Source organism: Lagopus muta, chromosome 1 (genome assembly GCF_023343835.1).
Source record: "Lagopus muta isolate bLagMut1 chromosome 1, bLagMut1 primary, whole genome shotgun sequence".
In the NCBI taxonomy this organism is placed as follows: domain Eukaryota; kingdom Metazoa; phylum Chordata; class Aves; order Galliformes; family Phasianidae; genus Lagopus; species Lagopus muta.
Window position 1 is genome coordinate 189,545 of NC_064433.1, and position 15,722 is coordinate 205,266.

Here is a 15,722-nt window from a genome sequence, read left to right on the forward strand (position 1 = left end):
GGGGGTTCAGGCACCTCTCGGCAGGAGCCCAGCTGGAATCAACATCGGTTTTGGCACAATCCACGTCATCGTGCCCTGCTGAGCTCTACCCACCAACGGAGCACTTTGTGCAGCGTTCACCTCATCGGAGTGCAGGGAACTGCTGCGTTGGGGGCTGGGGGAGGAAGTGCAGAAAACAGGAACCCAGTGCAGCCCTGAGGCTGCTGTGAGCAGCAGTGCTGCACCGGAGGACTGTGAACCCATCAACGGAAGAGGGGGGCTGGGAAAGGTGAGGATACTGGGGGGTCCTGGGGGTGGGGAGTGGGCAGCAGCAGTGGCAGAAGTGCTTTGGTGGGCACAGAGAGCCACTTCCTGGGCACGGGTTGATGGCGCTCAGCATTTACTGCTGGTTGGTTCTTCAGTTATTGTTGGGTTTGGTTTTTTTTCTTGCATTTGAGGCTCTAAAGAGCCATTTTTCCCACATGTTAGCCATCTGCTTTGGGGGAAGGATGGGAGCAATGCTGCACTGACCACCTGCTTTGGGGGAATCACAGAATCACCAAGGTTGAGAATGTCCAAGATCACGCAGTCCAACCGGAGGAAGGGGGTGAAGGATGATGGTGGGGGAAGGACGGGGCCGATCCCCGTGGCTACGGTTGGGGCTGTGGTTTGTTACAGTTCCAAGGATGTGTGGTGGGAGGTGCTGGGGAGGAGGTGGTCTGGAGTCACCCGGAGCAGCAGGCAGACCCCAGAGCTCCAGGTTGGAGTTGGGGTGGCTGCCCAACGGCTGCCCTGGCTGGAAGCCCTATGCTGGGTTGCTGTTGCTGCTCTACGTACAAATGGGCCATAGAAGTGTTTGGAGTGAGAGATGGTAAAAGGTGAGGACAGAGAAGAGATGGAAGGCGCTGTTGGGTTGTTCCGCATTGTCCGCACCCACCTTCCTGCTTCCTCTGCTCGTCATTATCACAGAAGCATTGAATCAGAGGATGCCTTTGGTTGGAAGGGGACCTTAAACACGATGTGTTCCAACCCCTCTGCCCTGGGCTGGATCCTCCCAGCTTGGGCTGCCCAGAGCCCCATCCACGGCCATGGGCACCTGCAGGGATGGGGCACCCGCAGCTCTGGGCAGCAGTGCTGGGATGATTTATTGGCTGTGCTCTGCAATAGGGCTACTGCCGTACAGAGCTGTGCTTCCATCATTACCACTATTACTATAATTGCTGTTGTCATTATTTTAACTCCTGAGGGTCAGATCCTTGCAGTAAAATCTCCCTCGGTCCTCCACCCTCGGCTTTCTGCCTGGCTCCTTTCAACCACAAACTCCATCCCTGCTCTGTGCTTTCGGTTCCCTCCTCCCCAGCCCCTCGTTAACTCCGTGCAGCGCTGCAGGTCCACCCGCTGCTGGGATGGCAGCTCCCAGCTCAGCACCTTGCACTGTTAGCAGCTGCCCTGTGCACAGTGAATCAGTGAATCGAGGATCCCTACAAAGCTGCCCCCATCCCTCCCATCGGGTTTCCCCTGGTTGATGTGATGTTTGTGGCAGTATGAGGCACGGCACTGCAGTTCTTCTCTCTGCCCCATTGCAAAGCTGCAATGTTGGGCCGTGGCAAAAGCAGCCCCAGCATTGCCTGCCCCACGCAACCAGACTTCCTTCCGCTGCTCTGCAGGCGCAGCGCTGCCTGGGAGGGACTTTTTTTTGGTCTTTTTTCAGAGTCATCCTGAAAGTGAAATGCAGGAGCTCGAGATTTCGCACTATTTTTGTTCCCTGGGCCTTTTGCCTCCTCCAGGCTCCTGCGCTTTGCTCCGAAAGCAATGCCTGTTTATTTCCATGGAAGCACGGAGGCAAAGAGCACAACAGTGCCAATTGATAGAGCGAATTCTCAGCTACAAAGCACTCTTCTTCAACGTAGGCACTCCCATTCGCCATGCATTTTCACTGGCAATGAACAAGAGCCCGTTTTGTGCCATGCTTGTACAAAATCTGCACCAGTGGAGGCTGCAGGGGCTTCGAGCACCCATTGTGATGTAGATGTCCCTGTTCAGTGTGGGGTGTGGGGCCAGATGTCTCCCCTCACTGTGGTCCTGCCCCACACCCTGTGGTCCTGATGACGCCGTGTTCCGCCCCACAGATGTGGAAGGCGGTCGTGGGCCACGACGTGTCGGTGAAGGTGGAGGCACAGAGTGATGACTGGGACACCGACCCCGACTTTGTGGTGAGTGCCTGCAGGGGGGTCAGCGTGGAGGTGTGGCATCTTCTGCTTGGCACAGATGTGTTTTTAGTTTTGCATTAGGGGAGAGTTTGTGTTGAAAGGGACCTTCATAGGATCACATAATGGTTTGGCTTGGAAGGGACCTTCATGCAATCACAAAATGGTTTGGGTTGGATTTGGAAGTGACCTTCATAGAACTACAGAATGGGTTGAGTTGTAGGGGACATTCATAGAATCATAGAATGGTTTGGATTGGAAGGGAACTTCATAGGATCATGGAATGGTTTGGGTTGGAAGAGACCTTAGAACTATAGAATGATTTGATTTGCAGACCTTCATAGGATTATGGAATGGTTTGGTTTGGAAGGACCTTCTTAGAACGACAGAATGGTTGCATTGGAAGGGACCATCTTAGAACTATAGAATGATTTGAATTGGAGACCTTCGTAGGATTATGGAGTAGTTTGGGTTGGAAGGGACCTCTATAAGATCATAGAATGGTTTTGGTTGGAAGGGATCTTCATAGAATCATAGAGTGATTTGGGTTGGAAGAGACCTTCTTAGACCTGTAGAATGGTTTGAGTTAGAGATTTTCATAGGAATGGTTTGGGTTGGGAGGGACCTTTATAAGATCATGGAATGGTTTTGGTTGGAAGGAACCTTCATAGAACCACAGAATGGTTTGTGTTGGAGGGGACCTTCAAAGGATCATGGAATGGTTTGTGTTGGAGGGGACCTTCAAAGGATCATGGAATGGTTTGGGCTGGAAGGGATGTTCATAGCATCACAGAGTGGCTTGGTGCCACTCTCTGCCATGAGCAGGAACACCCACAACTCCATCAGGCTCTCTGAGCATCCCGTGCAGTTCCTCACCACCCTCAGCGAGCAGACCTCACTCCCTACATCCAACGATTTATCCATAGCGCAGCACCCATCTGCCCACCCCCACCCCTCCCCTCCCGTCCCCGCGGTGCCGTCGGGGCTCTCCGGGCTCCGGGCGGTGCTGACGGGGGCGCTTCGCTCCGCAGAACGACATCTCCGAAAAGGAGCAGCGATGGGGGGCAAAGAGCATCGCGGGCTCCGGGCGGGCCGAGCACATCGAGTGAGTGCGGAGGGGAGGGGAACACGGGGGGGGGGAGGCGGGGCTGCAGGACCCCGCAGCGCAGCGACGCTCCCCGCCCCGCAGCATCCATCAGCTGAGGAGCAGAGTGTCGGAGGAGCACGAGGTCATCAAGAAGAAGGAGCTGGAGAGCGGCCCGAAGGCCTCGTATGGCTACGGGGGCAAATTTGGCACGGAGCGGGACCGAATGGACAAGGTAACAGAACTGAAGGGGACACCCCTGGGCTCCGTGGAAATGTCCGTTTTCTGTCCCTGTTTTCTGCCTCAGCCCTGAAGGAAAGGTGTTCCAAACACACGTGTCAGCCCGTAGACTGTCTCCAAAACGTGCTTGAACCCATCCATGTAATTTGTCCCTGCTTGCAACACTCCCCTCATGGAGCTCTGTGCTGCTAACAGCTCAGTCGGGTGCCTCCATACTGGGTTTGGAGAAGCAGTGAATAACAATCCCACCCCCTCACAGCACAAACTTCTTCCTCACGGTCAGACAGACTGTGAGGCTCCATTCTGTGCCTGCTGCCCCTCATCCAGGCGCTGGGCACCACCAAACAGAGCCCAGCCCCATCCTGCTGACCCCCGCCCGTCACACATCCATCAGCACAGCTCCGATCTCCTCTCTCCTCTTCTCCAGGCACGCAGCCCCGGGGCTCTCAGCCCGTCCCCATCAGGAGGTGCTCCGTGCCCCCCCCCCATCTCTGCATTTTTGCGGGGCTCCTCAAGCGGTTTCCATTCTGCCCCGAGCCTCACGCTGGTTGCAGGGCTGCAGCTGTGCCCCCCAGTGCAGAGCAGAGGGGAGGAGCAGCTCCCTGCCTTTATATGCAGTGCACCCCAGGCTCCCGTTGGCTTTCTGGGACACTGCTGGCTCATAACTGGTCAGCAGTTGGTCAAACACTGATCAGTCAGGACCCCCAGGTCACCCCCCGCTCATTCTGGCAGCAGAGCAGAGCAGTCCCCATCCGTCCCATTGCTCCGAGCTCACACCGTTCCTCCTCTCTCCTCAGTGTGCCGTGGGCCACGAGTACGTCGCCGATGTCGGGAAGCATTCCTCACAGACTGATGCGGCTCAGGGCTTCGGGGGGAAGTACGGCGTGCAGCGGGACCGAGCCGACAAGGTGCTGGGCAGAGCAGAGAGGGACGCGGCTGGGGCCCGTGCTGCATTGCGATTACTGATGCGGTTTGCAAAGCGCTGACGCGTGCAGGGCTCGGCGTGCTGTGCACCACGCTGCGACGTGCAGCTCAGCTCCCGTGTGCAGGGCGAGAGCTGATAGCTTGCAGCACACGTGGCCGTGAGCTCTGCACCAACGGCTGTGCGCTGTGCCCTGCAGGCAGTGCCGTGTTTGCGTCCCGCCTAGCGCTGCTGAGGGAGCTGCAGTGGCTCTTGTTTGCAGCCCAAGTGCTTTCTGTGTGCATGCATGGCATGCTGCCTCCATCCCATGCACGTCAGCTCCTGCTCAGGAGTGTGTCATGCACCCCTGGGCATGGCCATGCATCCTTGGGTACAGTCACGTGTCCCCAGGGCTGCTGGTCCCCGTCTCTGTGTTGCTTTCTATGTGCGTGCATGGCGTGCTGCCTCCATCCCATGCACGTCAGCTCCTGCTCAGGTGCTTTCTATGTGCATGCATGGCATGCTGCCCTCCATGCCTGGGGTCAGACCCCACTGCTGGTGGGACTCAACACCCAGCACAGCTCCATTCCTCCCTTTGTTTTCCAGTCAGCGCTGGGGTTTGAATACAAGGGAGAAGTGGAGAAGCATTCATCCCAGAAAGGCAAGTCCATGGTCCACACTTGGACCTCGGTACTCTGCAGTGCCCTCCTGCTCCCAGCATCCCATGCTGGCTGCTGCTCACAGCTCTGTTATCCCAATTCTGCCACTCGGTGCAGATCCCCATTCCCAATGGCTCACCCTGCTGCCCTGTCCTGTCCTGCTCTGTCCATCCCTATCACTGCTCTCTTTTGCTTTGCTGGAAACTCCTGGCTGAGCAGAGAGGACCCCCCAACCCCAACCTGCTGATGGGTGAGCGGTGCTCCCTCCTGATCCTTTGTAAGTCCCTCTGAGGAGCTGCTCTGTGCAGAACGCAGCACTGAGGGATATGAGAAGTGATTACACACACACAAATATATATATGAGGAAAAAGCACAGCAATGGATATGGCAACAAAAGGCTCCACTGCACCCAAACCTGTGCAGAACTCTGCAAACTTAGAGGTGTGCAGAGGAGCAGCTGCGTTCAGAGGGAATGCTGCAAGATCTGAAGCCAAGGGTGGAATATTCTGCGGCCAAGAGAAGGTCAGAGGGCAAAACCCCTCATTGTGCTTCAGGCCAATGTGAGAAGAACATCACTGCAGGGGAAAAAAGCTCGGTGCTGTGTTCTTTTCGGAGGAAACTGCAAAAGAGTGAAGAAGTTTTGAGGCATTTGTAGTTGGTGTAAAGAACCAGAGGCAGTCGTGACACCACAGCACGTTCTGCATGGGAAGTCAGTTGTAGACGTGGGACTTCAGGCTGTGTGGAAGCACAGAAATACCTTGGAGCAAAACAAAGATGTAAGAGATAAGGAAAGAAGTTGCAGCAGATGCCCACATCCCTGCAGTGTTTGGTCCTAGTGATGATGTCCCTGTGCTGGAGCCTTTAGTGCTGAGGTAACAGCTGGAAAAGCTCTATCTGCTGGAAGCAGCACCTGGGGTGTTTGTTTTGTGATGCACTCCCCCTCTTAAGGTGGGATATGGTGATGGGGGGCTGTGAAGGGATCCCTATGGAGCCGGTGGGTAGGACAGGGGCTGAGATTTTGGAGGACGGCGGCCTCCAAAAAGGGGGGATGATGCTTGGAGGATAAATGAGCAGAGATACAGCGGTCACTGTGGGATGCTTTGTAGGGAATGTAGGAAGCGGAGGCGTAAGGAGGATGGGCTGTGCCTCCATCCCAATGAGACAGAAGTGGAGGGACCACGTCTCCAGGAATGTATTTGTCAGCCTTTGCCGAGCTCCCACTTTTGGTGGTTTCCATGTGGGAGCTGAGGTTCCACGGTGGCAAATGTCAGCTGTCCATAAATGTTTGCCATATGTTCTGTGATCCCAAGGCCTCACTCCATGCCACGTCCCCACTGCCCATCGCTGCCATCAGACACGCTGTCTGTACCCCCATTACCCCAGACCTTCATCTCAGTGGCCCCTGGGGTGCTCCCAGCCTCCAACCCTGCTCTGTTGTCCTCCCTCCCCACTGCCATTCCCTCCTACATCCCCGCTGTTGTTCCCAATCCCTGCTGCCATTCCCCCACCCCTGCTGCTCTCCCCCTCCCCGCAGCTCCCCAGCACCTCACTGCACCCCCCCTCAGATTACTCCAAGGGTTTCGGTGGCCGTTACGGTGTGGAGAGGGACAAAGTGGACAAAGCAGCAGTGGGGTTTGACTACAAGAGCCAGACGGAGAAGCACGACTCACAGAAAGGTGATCACCCCTTCCTAAGTCCAGAGCAGCCTATAGAGTTCTATAGGGGCACTACAGTCAGCACTGCAGCCCCACGCTCACCATGCTGATGCTTTTCCCCTCCTCTCTGTTCTCTGTTCCCCTCTGTGCCATGATTGGGATCCCCATGGCTGAAGATTATTCGGTGGGCTTCGGTGGGAAGTTTGGAGTCCAGAGGGATCGTCAGGACAAGAGTGCTCTGGGCTGGGACCACCAGGAGGAGGTGCAGCCCCACGCCTCCCAGACAGGTACAGATGGGCCCAGAGCTGACTGTTCACACTGCCAAAACCCAAATGCAGCATATTGTGGATGTGTGGGCAGCTGGGGGGCACTGTGAGCTCCAAAGCAAAGGGTGAACTTGGCCATAGCAGGGCTTGGAGCGTGGCAGAGCAGATTGATGGGGGACGTGGATACACATCCCTGGGTCGGGCTCTCTGTGCCTGTTGTAGTTTCCATGGAAATAAATAGGAGGTATTACTTTTGGAGTGACCTATGTAATATTCTAAAATATAAATTGGTTTCTGATTCTCCATACAGACTATGCCAGGGGGTTTGGAGGCCGCTATGGGGTCCAGAAGGACAGGGTGGATAAGGTGAGTCTCTGATCAGTGCTCTTAGAATCACTGAGCTGTAGGTTGGGAAAGAGCTCTGAGATCTCCAACCTCAACCCATCCCACCCATCCCACTGCCCACCTCCCCCAGTGCCACATCCCTGTGCTCACCGAACACCCCCAGGGATGGGGGCTCCCTGCTGCCCTGGGCAGCTGTGCAGTGCTGACCGCTCTTTGCAGCACAGGTTGTTCCCAATTCCAACCCAACCCTCCCCGCTGCACCCTGAGCCCATCCTCTCCCATCCCATCCTGGGAGCAGGAGCCGACCCCCCCCCCCCCCTTACTCTTGCAGAGTGCTGCTGGCTTTGACGAGATGGAAGGTCCAACGTCCAGATATGAGAAAACACGACCAGTGGAGGCAGGTGAGAGAAGCATGTACCCAACCAGGGCTCGCTGGGTCCCATCTGCCCCGGTGGCAGCGCATCACAGGCACTGGGCAGTGCTGGGGGGTGAGGAGGGCGGCTGCAAGGAGGTTCCTCCGGTTGCACCAGGTTTCTCCTGGTGCTTGGGGCAGAGAAAGGAGCCATTGGGCAGCCTGCATCAGCACTATCCTCCATGCATCAGCTTCCAGCAGTGCCAGCAGCCTGCGGTCACGGTTTGAGAACATGGCTAAGTTGGCAGATGAGGAGAGCAGGAGGCAGGTGGAAGAGGAGCGGGCCAGGCGGCAGCGGGAGGGCCAGGCAGCACGGCGAAAGGTGAGCCATGGTCATCACCTCCCCATGGCCATCACCTCCCTGTGGACATCACCTCCCCAAGGCCATCACCTCCCTGTGGCCATCACCTCCCCGTGGCCATCACCTCCCTATGGACATCACTTCCCCATAGCCATCAGCTCCCTGTGGACATCACCTCCCCATAGCCATCACCTCCCCATGGCCATCACCTCCCCGTGGCCATCACCTCCCCGTGGCCATCCCATCCCCATGGCCATCACCTCCCTGTGGACATCACCACCATCTCCCCAGGGCCACAATCTCCCCATGGCCATACTCTCCTCATGGCCACCATCTCCCTGCTATGACTACCAGCTCTCCATGGCCATCACCTCCCCGTGGCCATCACCATCATCTTCCCAGGGCCACCATCTCCCTGTAGCCACCACCTCTCTTTGGCCACCACCTCCCCATGGCCACCATTTCCCCATGACCATCACCTCCCTGTGTCCCCAGGACCAGCAAGGTAGACTGTTCTGCAGACCTGCTGGTGTCCATCTGTTGGTTTGTGGCAGCTGGAGCAGATTTCAGTGGGAAGAGGATTGTCTGAGAGTTGCTCTTATGGGGTTGGGGATGGATGTGGTTGAAAGGGACTGAAGGGCTCTGCCAACTTTCCTCCAGCAGGAAATCCCACAAAGAGAGACGGACCGCACAGAGCCACCTCCTGCCCCTGTGCCTGCGAGGGTCCCTGCGAGAGCTGAGCAGAAGCCCATGCCACAAGGAGAGCAGGTGCTGAGAGAGGGGATGGAGAGGCTGTGCCCCACAGCCCTGCAGGGAGACGAGGAGGAAACACTGTGGTGGTGGTGGGACATGGCTGCACAGCACCTTGAGCCACAGAGGGTGGTCTGGGGGGGTTGGTGACTGCTGTGGCAGTATGGCAGGCTGTATGGTGTGAGATAGACTTGGAGCCATGAGAGTCTGCCCTGAGCTGGCTGCTGAGCTCTGGGTGTGGATGATGCTCTGCTGGTGCTGCAGTGGCTCTGTGGATGCGGGCGCCCTTGGTTGGGTGCTGTGCAGTGAGGAGCTGCCTGCAGTGGGTGCTTTGCAGGTAACTTTCCTGTTGTTTTCTCACTCCGTGGCAGGAGGCAAAAGGAGAGGAGGAGGAGGAGGAGGAGACAGCACCTGCGTTGCCCCCAAGGCAAGCAGATCTGAACCAGGAGGAGGAGGAGCCCATCTACAGCGAGACTTTTGATGGTGGAGACTACGAGGAGCTGCTGGAGTGCTCTGACTACTGCGACAGCGTCAGTGCAGGCGCTGACTACGAGGAGCTGCCGGCACCCGCGGCAAAGCCGAGTGCCACCCCCAGCCTGGGAGAGGAGGATGAAGGGGAGGACTATGACGAGGTCATTCCCGAGGAGCCCAGCCAGAGTCAGACCTGCGGGGGTGAGCGTGGGGAAAACAGCCTCAGAGAGTGTCTGGGTGGATGGACAAACCTAGGGGGGTTTGGTGTCCTGAAGTCCTGTGGTTCAGGTTAGCAGTCCGTGTTGGTGGGGACCTGGCTGCATCCCAGCCCCTCGCCCTGCTCCAAGGCACAAATCAGCAGCATGGGGTGCAGGGTTGGGCAGCGGGTGTCTGCTGAAGGCGAGGGCAGGAGGGCTGCACCTGATGCGTTGTTTCCTTTGAGGGACCCCCGGTGGGGCTGCAGGGCTGGCTCTGATCCTTCACAGCTCACAGTGCTCAGAGACCTGAGCTGCTGGTGCCTCCTGGGTGCCAGGGGAGCAGGGAGTTTGTGAGCAAATTGCACGAGAGGCTGCTGCTGTTTCCATTGACACTTTGCCTGGTGAAAAAGAGGAGCTGCAGTTCTATCCAGGCTTTGTCTGAAGGAGGATCACGAAGCACCAGGACTGCTGCTCCCTCCTCCTAGCCATGGAAGCAATGCGTGCTGTGCGCTGAGCCGCGGTGCACCACTCTGTGCCAACAGGGGACGGATGTGGCTCACAGCAGGACAGACAGATGGGCACCAAACGGACCTCCATGGCTGCCTTCAGCCTCCGTCTCATCTACCTGTCTGTCTTCTGCAGGGGGAATGGACAGCATTTATGAGGTGGAGAGTCCTGGGATCTGTGCAGTGGCCCTCTACGATTACCAAGGAGGTGAGTCTGCCATCCAGCGGTGTGGAAGGCCCTGGCCCTGGGAGCTCAGCAGGGGATGGGAGGTGGTGGCTCACAGCAGCTGTGGTGGAAGGGGTTGGGCTCAGCTGGTTAAATGTCTTCCTTGTGGAAAGTAAAAGGAGAGCTTGCTTTGGAACCTCTGCTTCATCGTTCACCTGTGAGGTTTCTCTCCTTGCTCCACTCTGTTCGTGCTGATTGCAGGGGTGGGGGTTGGGTGGGATGAGCTCTGTGACCTGTCAGCCTGCACGGGGAGAAGGAGGGGGGGGATGTAAACCAGTCCATCCCAGCACGGCCACCATCTGCTCTGATCAATCCCTGCAGATGGAGATGATGAGATTTCCTTTGATCCCGATGACACCATCACACACATCGAGATGGTGGATGAAGGCTGGTGGAGAGGGCAGTGCCACGGCAAAGTGGGGCTCTTCCCTGCAAACTACGTGAAGCTCCTGCAGTGAGGCTGTGAACCTTCTGAACCTTCACCTCTCTCTGCTTCAGCCCTTTATGCATTATTAGCTTGATTTGACTCTGCTTGGCGTGGCTGCATGCAAGGAATAGCAGCGAACAAACCAGCCGTGTGGGAGGAAATGTCCAGGATGTATTCTGATTCCCATCCCACTGAGGAAGGTGGGATGGTCCTAGAACTTACAGGTGTGATATGCAATGCCTTTTCTGCCTGGTTCATCCCATGCATCAGCTGCAGTGCGTGCAGGAGAGCTGTGTCCATTTCTGTTCCAGCAGGGAGCAGTGACCACAGGGACGTGGCACTTGGGGACGTGGGCAGCGGGATGGGCTGGGGCTGGATTGGGGTTGCACTGGGGATCTCAGAGGTCTTTTACAACCTCAGTGGTTGTGTGGTTCTACCCATAGGGCTCAGTCCAGCAGTGAAGTCAGCCCACCCATTCCCACTGCAGAAATAGTTATCTGCAGCTAATTAGCTCACCTGTCAGTAGGAATTAATGAGGAAAGGAGCAAATTGTGCACACTGGGTGGAGTTCCCTTACCTGATGTGTTCCCATTGCTGGTGCTGTTGGCCAAATCCTGCTTCCCTGGCGTGAGTTTGGACTAGATGATCTTGCAGGTCATTTCCAACCTTGTGATTCTGTGATTCTGTGAGTTGGTTGCATCACTTTGAAGTCTACCAAACTTTTAGCAACCTGGTTTGAGCAGCAAACGGCAGCAGCATCTGTCTGTGCTGCACTGTGCTCCCCCTATAACTCAAGCAATAAACTCTTCTATTCTGACCTGCTTATGGCCATGACCCCTTACTTTGTGACAGCACACAGTGCACAGCCAAGAGGGATTTGTTTCTGCAGATAGGAGGAAAAAGCAGAGCGTGTTGGCAGCGGGATCAGACATTTTAAGATTTGCAATGCTTTAAAGCAACACTGAGCGACAATCCAATGCAAACCATGCCCTCCCCTAAAGCAGCGTGCTCTGGGCTGGGTGCTCAATGCTGCTGCAGGAAATGGTTGTTGGTGTGCAAGTAGTGTGCAAGCCAGTGCCAGCACCACCCCTGGGACCCAAGCTCCTGCAAGGAGCTGTGGGAGCTCATCCCAGTGCAGTCCCAACCTCCAGCAGCAGGCTGGCACCTGAAAGCCGACATCTCCCACCACCCACAGCCACACCACCGCTCCACCGAGTTGGGATTTACTGCTGCAAAGCAAAGTGCAGAGCTTTGGTGGCAGCCTGCAGAAACCCAGTGGTGCCAAAGGCCGTGTAGGAGTGAGCTGCGCCAGTGGAACTTCTGCAGGGGCTGAGTTCTGTGCTCTGTGCTGGTGCCATGTCCGTGGCTCGGTGCTCTGGTCAGCCTCAGGCAATGCTCCCAGCCCTGCTGAGTGCAGCCCAGGTCTGCTACAGGAAATTGCTGATTACAGCATCCTCTGGTAACAGTGCTACTGCAGAGGGTCCTGTGCTGAGCTCAGCATGCAGTCGCAGAATCAGATAGGTTCGGGTTGGAAGGGATCTGTCAGACGGCCTCCTTCCAACCTGCTGCTGTAGGCAGGGATGCCTCCCACCAGCCCAGGTTGCTCACAGCCCATCCAGCCTGGCCTTGAATGGCCCTGGGGCATCCACAGCCTCTCTGGGCAACCTGTGTCAGTGTCTCACTTGCCCTCACAGTTAAGAATTTCTTCCTAAGATCTACACTAAATCTCCCCTCTTCCAGTTTAAAGCCATTTCCCCTCATCCTGTCCCTCCCCAGCTTTCCTGTAGGATCCTTCAGGTCCTGGCAGGGTGCTATAAGATCCCCCCAGTGCCTTCTCTTCTCAGGCTGAATATCCCCAGTCCTCTGGGCCTGTCCCCATAGGAGAGGTGCTCCAGCCCTCTGATCATCTTCGTGGCTCTCCTCTGGTGCCTTCCAACACAAACCATTCTGTGGCAGTATGAATAGTGACTTCATATCCTATAGATTTATCCTAACACGTCTACCTGGACACAACCCAGGATCTGTGGCCTGGATCCCAGCTTGATTCTGCCATTCTCTCACTGGTGATGTGCAAAGGGTCAGACGTGTGATGTGATGACAGTGTGCCACGAGCACAGATAACTGGTAGGAAGATAGAGAAAGGATGAAGGATTAGCTTTTACAGGTGTGCTTGCATAAGTAGACATGGAGATTTTTAGTTTAGAAAATGCTTATTATGAAGTCTGTTGTGAAGTCCTTTAATGGAACAACCCGTGTTTTTTGGAGAATGGAACCATAAGAAGCAGAGTGCGAGACATGATGACCTGGAGATAAACTTCCAAAACTGAACTGAGAAGTGAGACTAAGAAAGCAGATTGTGCTGATGAAGTCATTTGTCTGGGACTCGGTAGAGGACTTGAAGGACTCTATGGAAACTTTTGTAAAGTCATGGAATCACAGAACCATAGAATGGCCTGGCTTGAAAAGGACCACAGTGCTCATCCAGTTCCAACCCCCTGCTGTGTGCAGGTCGCCATCCAGCAGCCCAGGCTGCCCAGAGTCACATCCAGCCTGGCCTCGAATGCCTGCAGGGATGGGGCATCACAGCCTCTACACAATCAGCAGAGTAATGCTGTGTAAGTGATCACAAAGCACAGGGAGGTTGACATTCACTGCGGTGGTGACCCAACTTTGACTGAATAAACCAGAAAACTCAGTCTGCTGGAATTCCTCCCTTTTACACCCTGGAGGTGCCCGAGGCTGTGCATGGGGCCACTGGGCAGCCCGAGCTGGTGGGGGGCACCCAGCCCACAGCAGGGGTGGAAGCGGAGAGTCTTTAAGGTCTCCTCCAACCTCAGCCATTCTACGGCCCCGCGATTCCCCCTCCCTGTGGACGCAGCCCCACATCAGTCCCACAGCCCTGGGAGCCACACCGCCAGCGCAGGACCCTCCTGAGGGCAGCCTGCACCTCCTGGTTGCGGAGGCTGTAGATGAGGGGGTTCAGCGCAGGGGTGACGATGCAGAACAACGCCGACACCACGGCGCCGGCCAGCGGCGAGCCGTCGGTGCCGAGCCGGTTGTAGTTGAGGTTGGCCGTCACGAAGTAGAGCGTGACCACCAGCAGGTGGGCAGAGCAGGTGGAGAAAGCCTTGTGTCGGCCAGCGGCTGTGGGCACGGCCAGCATGGCCACCAGGATGCGCAGGTAGGAGCCGAGCACCAGCAGGAAGGGGCCGAAGCCCACGAAGACACTGGCGGTGTGCAGAGCCGCCTCGCTGGGCCGCGTGTTGCTGCAGGCAGCCCTGAGCAGCGGGGGGACGTCGCAGAAGAGGTGCTGCAGGTGAACGGCTCTGCAGAAGGACAGCCGGGAGGCCAGCAGTGTGTGCACCACCGAGTCCAGCGCTCCCCACAGCCAGCAGCCCGCAGCCATGGCCCGGCACGCAGCCCTCGGCATGGTGTGCGCGTAGTGCAGGGGGTGCACTATGGCTGCGTAGCGGTCGTAAGCCATGACTGCCAGCAATGCGCACTCGGCACCCGCGCAGCTCATCAGGAAGAAGGTCTGAGCCAGGCAGCCGCGGTAGGAGATGGCGGCCCGCGGGTGAAGGCTGTTGGCCAGGACCTTGGGCACCGTTGCTGTGGAGTAGCAGATGTCCAGCCAGGAGAGGTGGCTGAGGAAGAAATACATGGGGTTGTGGAGATGGGGGTCCAGGAGCACGAGGGCGAGTATTGCAGAGTTCCCCAGCAGCGTGACCAGGTATGTGGCCAGGAAAAGGAGGAAGAGGAAAGGCCGGCCATGGGAAAAGCTCAGCAGAAGGATCTCTGTCACCTGAGTCTGGTTCCCCCTGGCCATGGGGCAGCTGCGTTGGTCTGCAGGCAGAAAAGAGCAGCAGAAAGAGGTGGAGAGGGTAAAAAAATGACTACAGAGTATGGGTTTAACTGCTCGGATGGCTGTGGTCCTATCTCTGCAGTGACCAAAGGCTTCCCATGCCGATACTTTGCAGACAGTGGGATTTCACCGTCCAGGAAGATGCTGTTTGGTGCTGGCGATCTGACTGCAGGAGTCACACCAAGAAAACCGTGGCCAGTTTGCATCCAGACTAACTCACACATCCTGGGTCCTCCTGCCCATCAAACCCGCTGTCTCAAACACCCAGCACATCTCTTTTCTTCCCATTTGCACTCCTGCTCCCTTCCCTGCTTCCTGCACAACGCCACATCCTTCTCCAGATGCTATGGCCACAAGGCCTGCTCTCTGCCAGCTGCCAGGGATGTGCCATCACTTTGCACCAGCTAGAAGGGATTATTATTACTCTTTTTTCCATCCTGTCTCTTCCTCTGCCTTTTTGGAGTGCTTTGCTTAGCAATAACCAGTACCAGAATACCCCAGGTTCCAGCTGAAGGAGGCTCACCACGCTGTGTTTGTAGAGCCACAACCAAATGGAGCTGTCAGGTTCTCTGCTGGCCTGGGATTCCTGACTTTCTTCCATACATCTGATTTCCGTCACCCTGACCCAAGGGTTTTGCTGACTGCTCTGTGGAGCTGTGCTGACCCTGTCCACACGAAAGGCTAAGAGACCTGGGGCTGTTCAGCCTGAGGAAAAGAGGGCTGAGAGGGGATCTGATCAATGTTCACAAACCTCTAAAGGGAGGTGGAGGCACACGGATGAGGCCAGGCTCCTCTCGGTGCCGAGCAGCCAGAGGACAAGGAGCAACAAACTGGAACATAGGAAGTTCTGTGCTAAGATGCAGAAGAACTGCTTTCCATTGGGGTGACAGAGGAGTGGCACAGGCTGCACAGAGAGGTGGTGGAGTCTCCTGTGAGGACATCCACCTCTGAGACCATTACAGGGAACTGCTTTAGAAAAGGTTGGGCTCAGTGATCTCCTGAGGTCCCTCCCAACCCCTGTGGTTCTGAGATTCCATTTTCCAGCAGTGTTTCCAGCAGCAGAAGGGAACCATGAGTTCCTCTGCAGGAGGGACCAGGAAGGATGGAGAGCTGCCTGTGAGGCTCTCCCTGTGCTGACAAACCTGAGCTGCATTGGGTGTGGAGGCACAGGGTTGCTGTGCAATCACAGGAAGGCAGACCCTAATTTCTCCACTGCGCTCTGGAGCGATGTAGC

At 56.5% G+C, this 15,722-nt stretch overlaps 3 protein-coding genes across 4 annotated transcripts in view; 1 reads left to right on the plus strand and 2 right to left on the minus strand.

The window, feature by feature from the left end:
• NME6 (NME/NM23 nucleoside diphosphate kinase 6) overlaps positions 1–15,722 on the minus strand; it is a 125,513-nt gene that overhangs the window by 102,238 nt on the left and 7,553 nt on the right. The window lies entirely within an intron of this gene.
• HCLS1 (hematopoietic cell-specific Lyn substrate 1) lies at positions 153–11,443 on the plus strand. 2 transcript variants are annotated; one of them, XM_048925701.1, is made up of 15 exons: positions 153–268; positions 2,109–2,192; positions 3,218–3,291; positions 3,376–3,505; positions 4,308–4,418; positions 5,018–5,072; positions 6,636–6,746; positions 6,902–7,012; positions 7,302–7,357; positions 7,668–7,737; positions 7,940–8,070; positions 8,710–8,817; positions 9,171–9,471; positions 10,110–10,181; positions 10,521–11,443. In XM_048925701.1, exons 2-15 carry the CDS (start codon positions 2,109–2,111, stop codon positions 10,655–10,657), a joined length of 1,551 nt encoding a protein of 516 aa, XP_048781658.1. In that variant the 5' UTR covers positions 153–268; the 3' UTR covers positions 10,658–11,443. The 2 variants fall into 2 exon arrangements, with proteins under 2 accessions (XP_048781658.1, XP_048781667.1); XM_048925710.1 differs by having other exon boundaries at positions 8,713–8,817.
• LOC125684151 (olfactory receptor 5V1-like) lies at positions 11,539–15,722 on the minus strand. The gene has a single exon (XM_048926040.1). The coding sequence runs from the start codon at positions 14,450–14,452 to the stop codon at positions 13,469–13,471; it is 984 nt and encodes a 327-aa protein (XP_048781997.1). The 5' UTR covers positions 14,453–15,722; the 3' UTR covers positions 11,539–13,468.

Excerpts from the sequence above, each read along its gene's own strand:
- HCLS1 (XM_048925701.1), top strand. The coding sequence starts at position 2,109 with ATGTGGAAGGCGGTCGTGGGCCACGACGTGTCGGTGAAGGTGGAGGCA. Across the intron at positions 5,073-6,635 it reads GAAGCATTCATCCCAGAAAG|ATTACTCCAAGGGTTTCGGT; the intron begins GCAAGTCCATGG and ends ACCCCCCCTCAG. Across the intron at positions 7,358-7,667 it reads AGAAGGACAGGGTGGATAAG|AGTGCTGCTGGCTTTGACGA; the intron begins GTGAGTCTCTGA and ends TTACTCTTGCAG.
- LOC125684151 (XM_048926040.1), bottom strand. The coding sequence starts at position 14,452 with ATGGCCAGGGGGAACCAGACTCAGGTGACAGAGATCCTTCTGCTGAGC.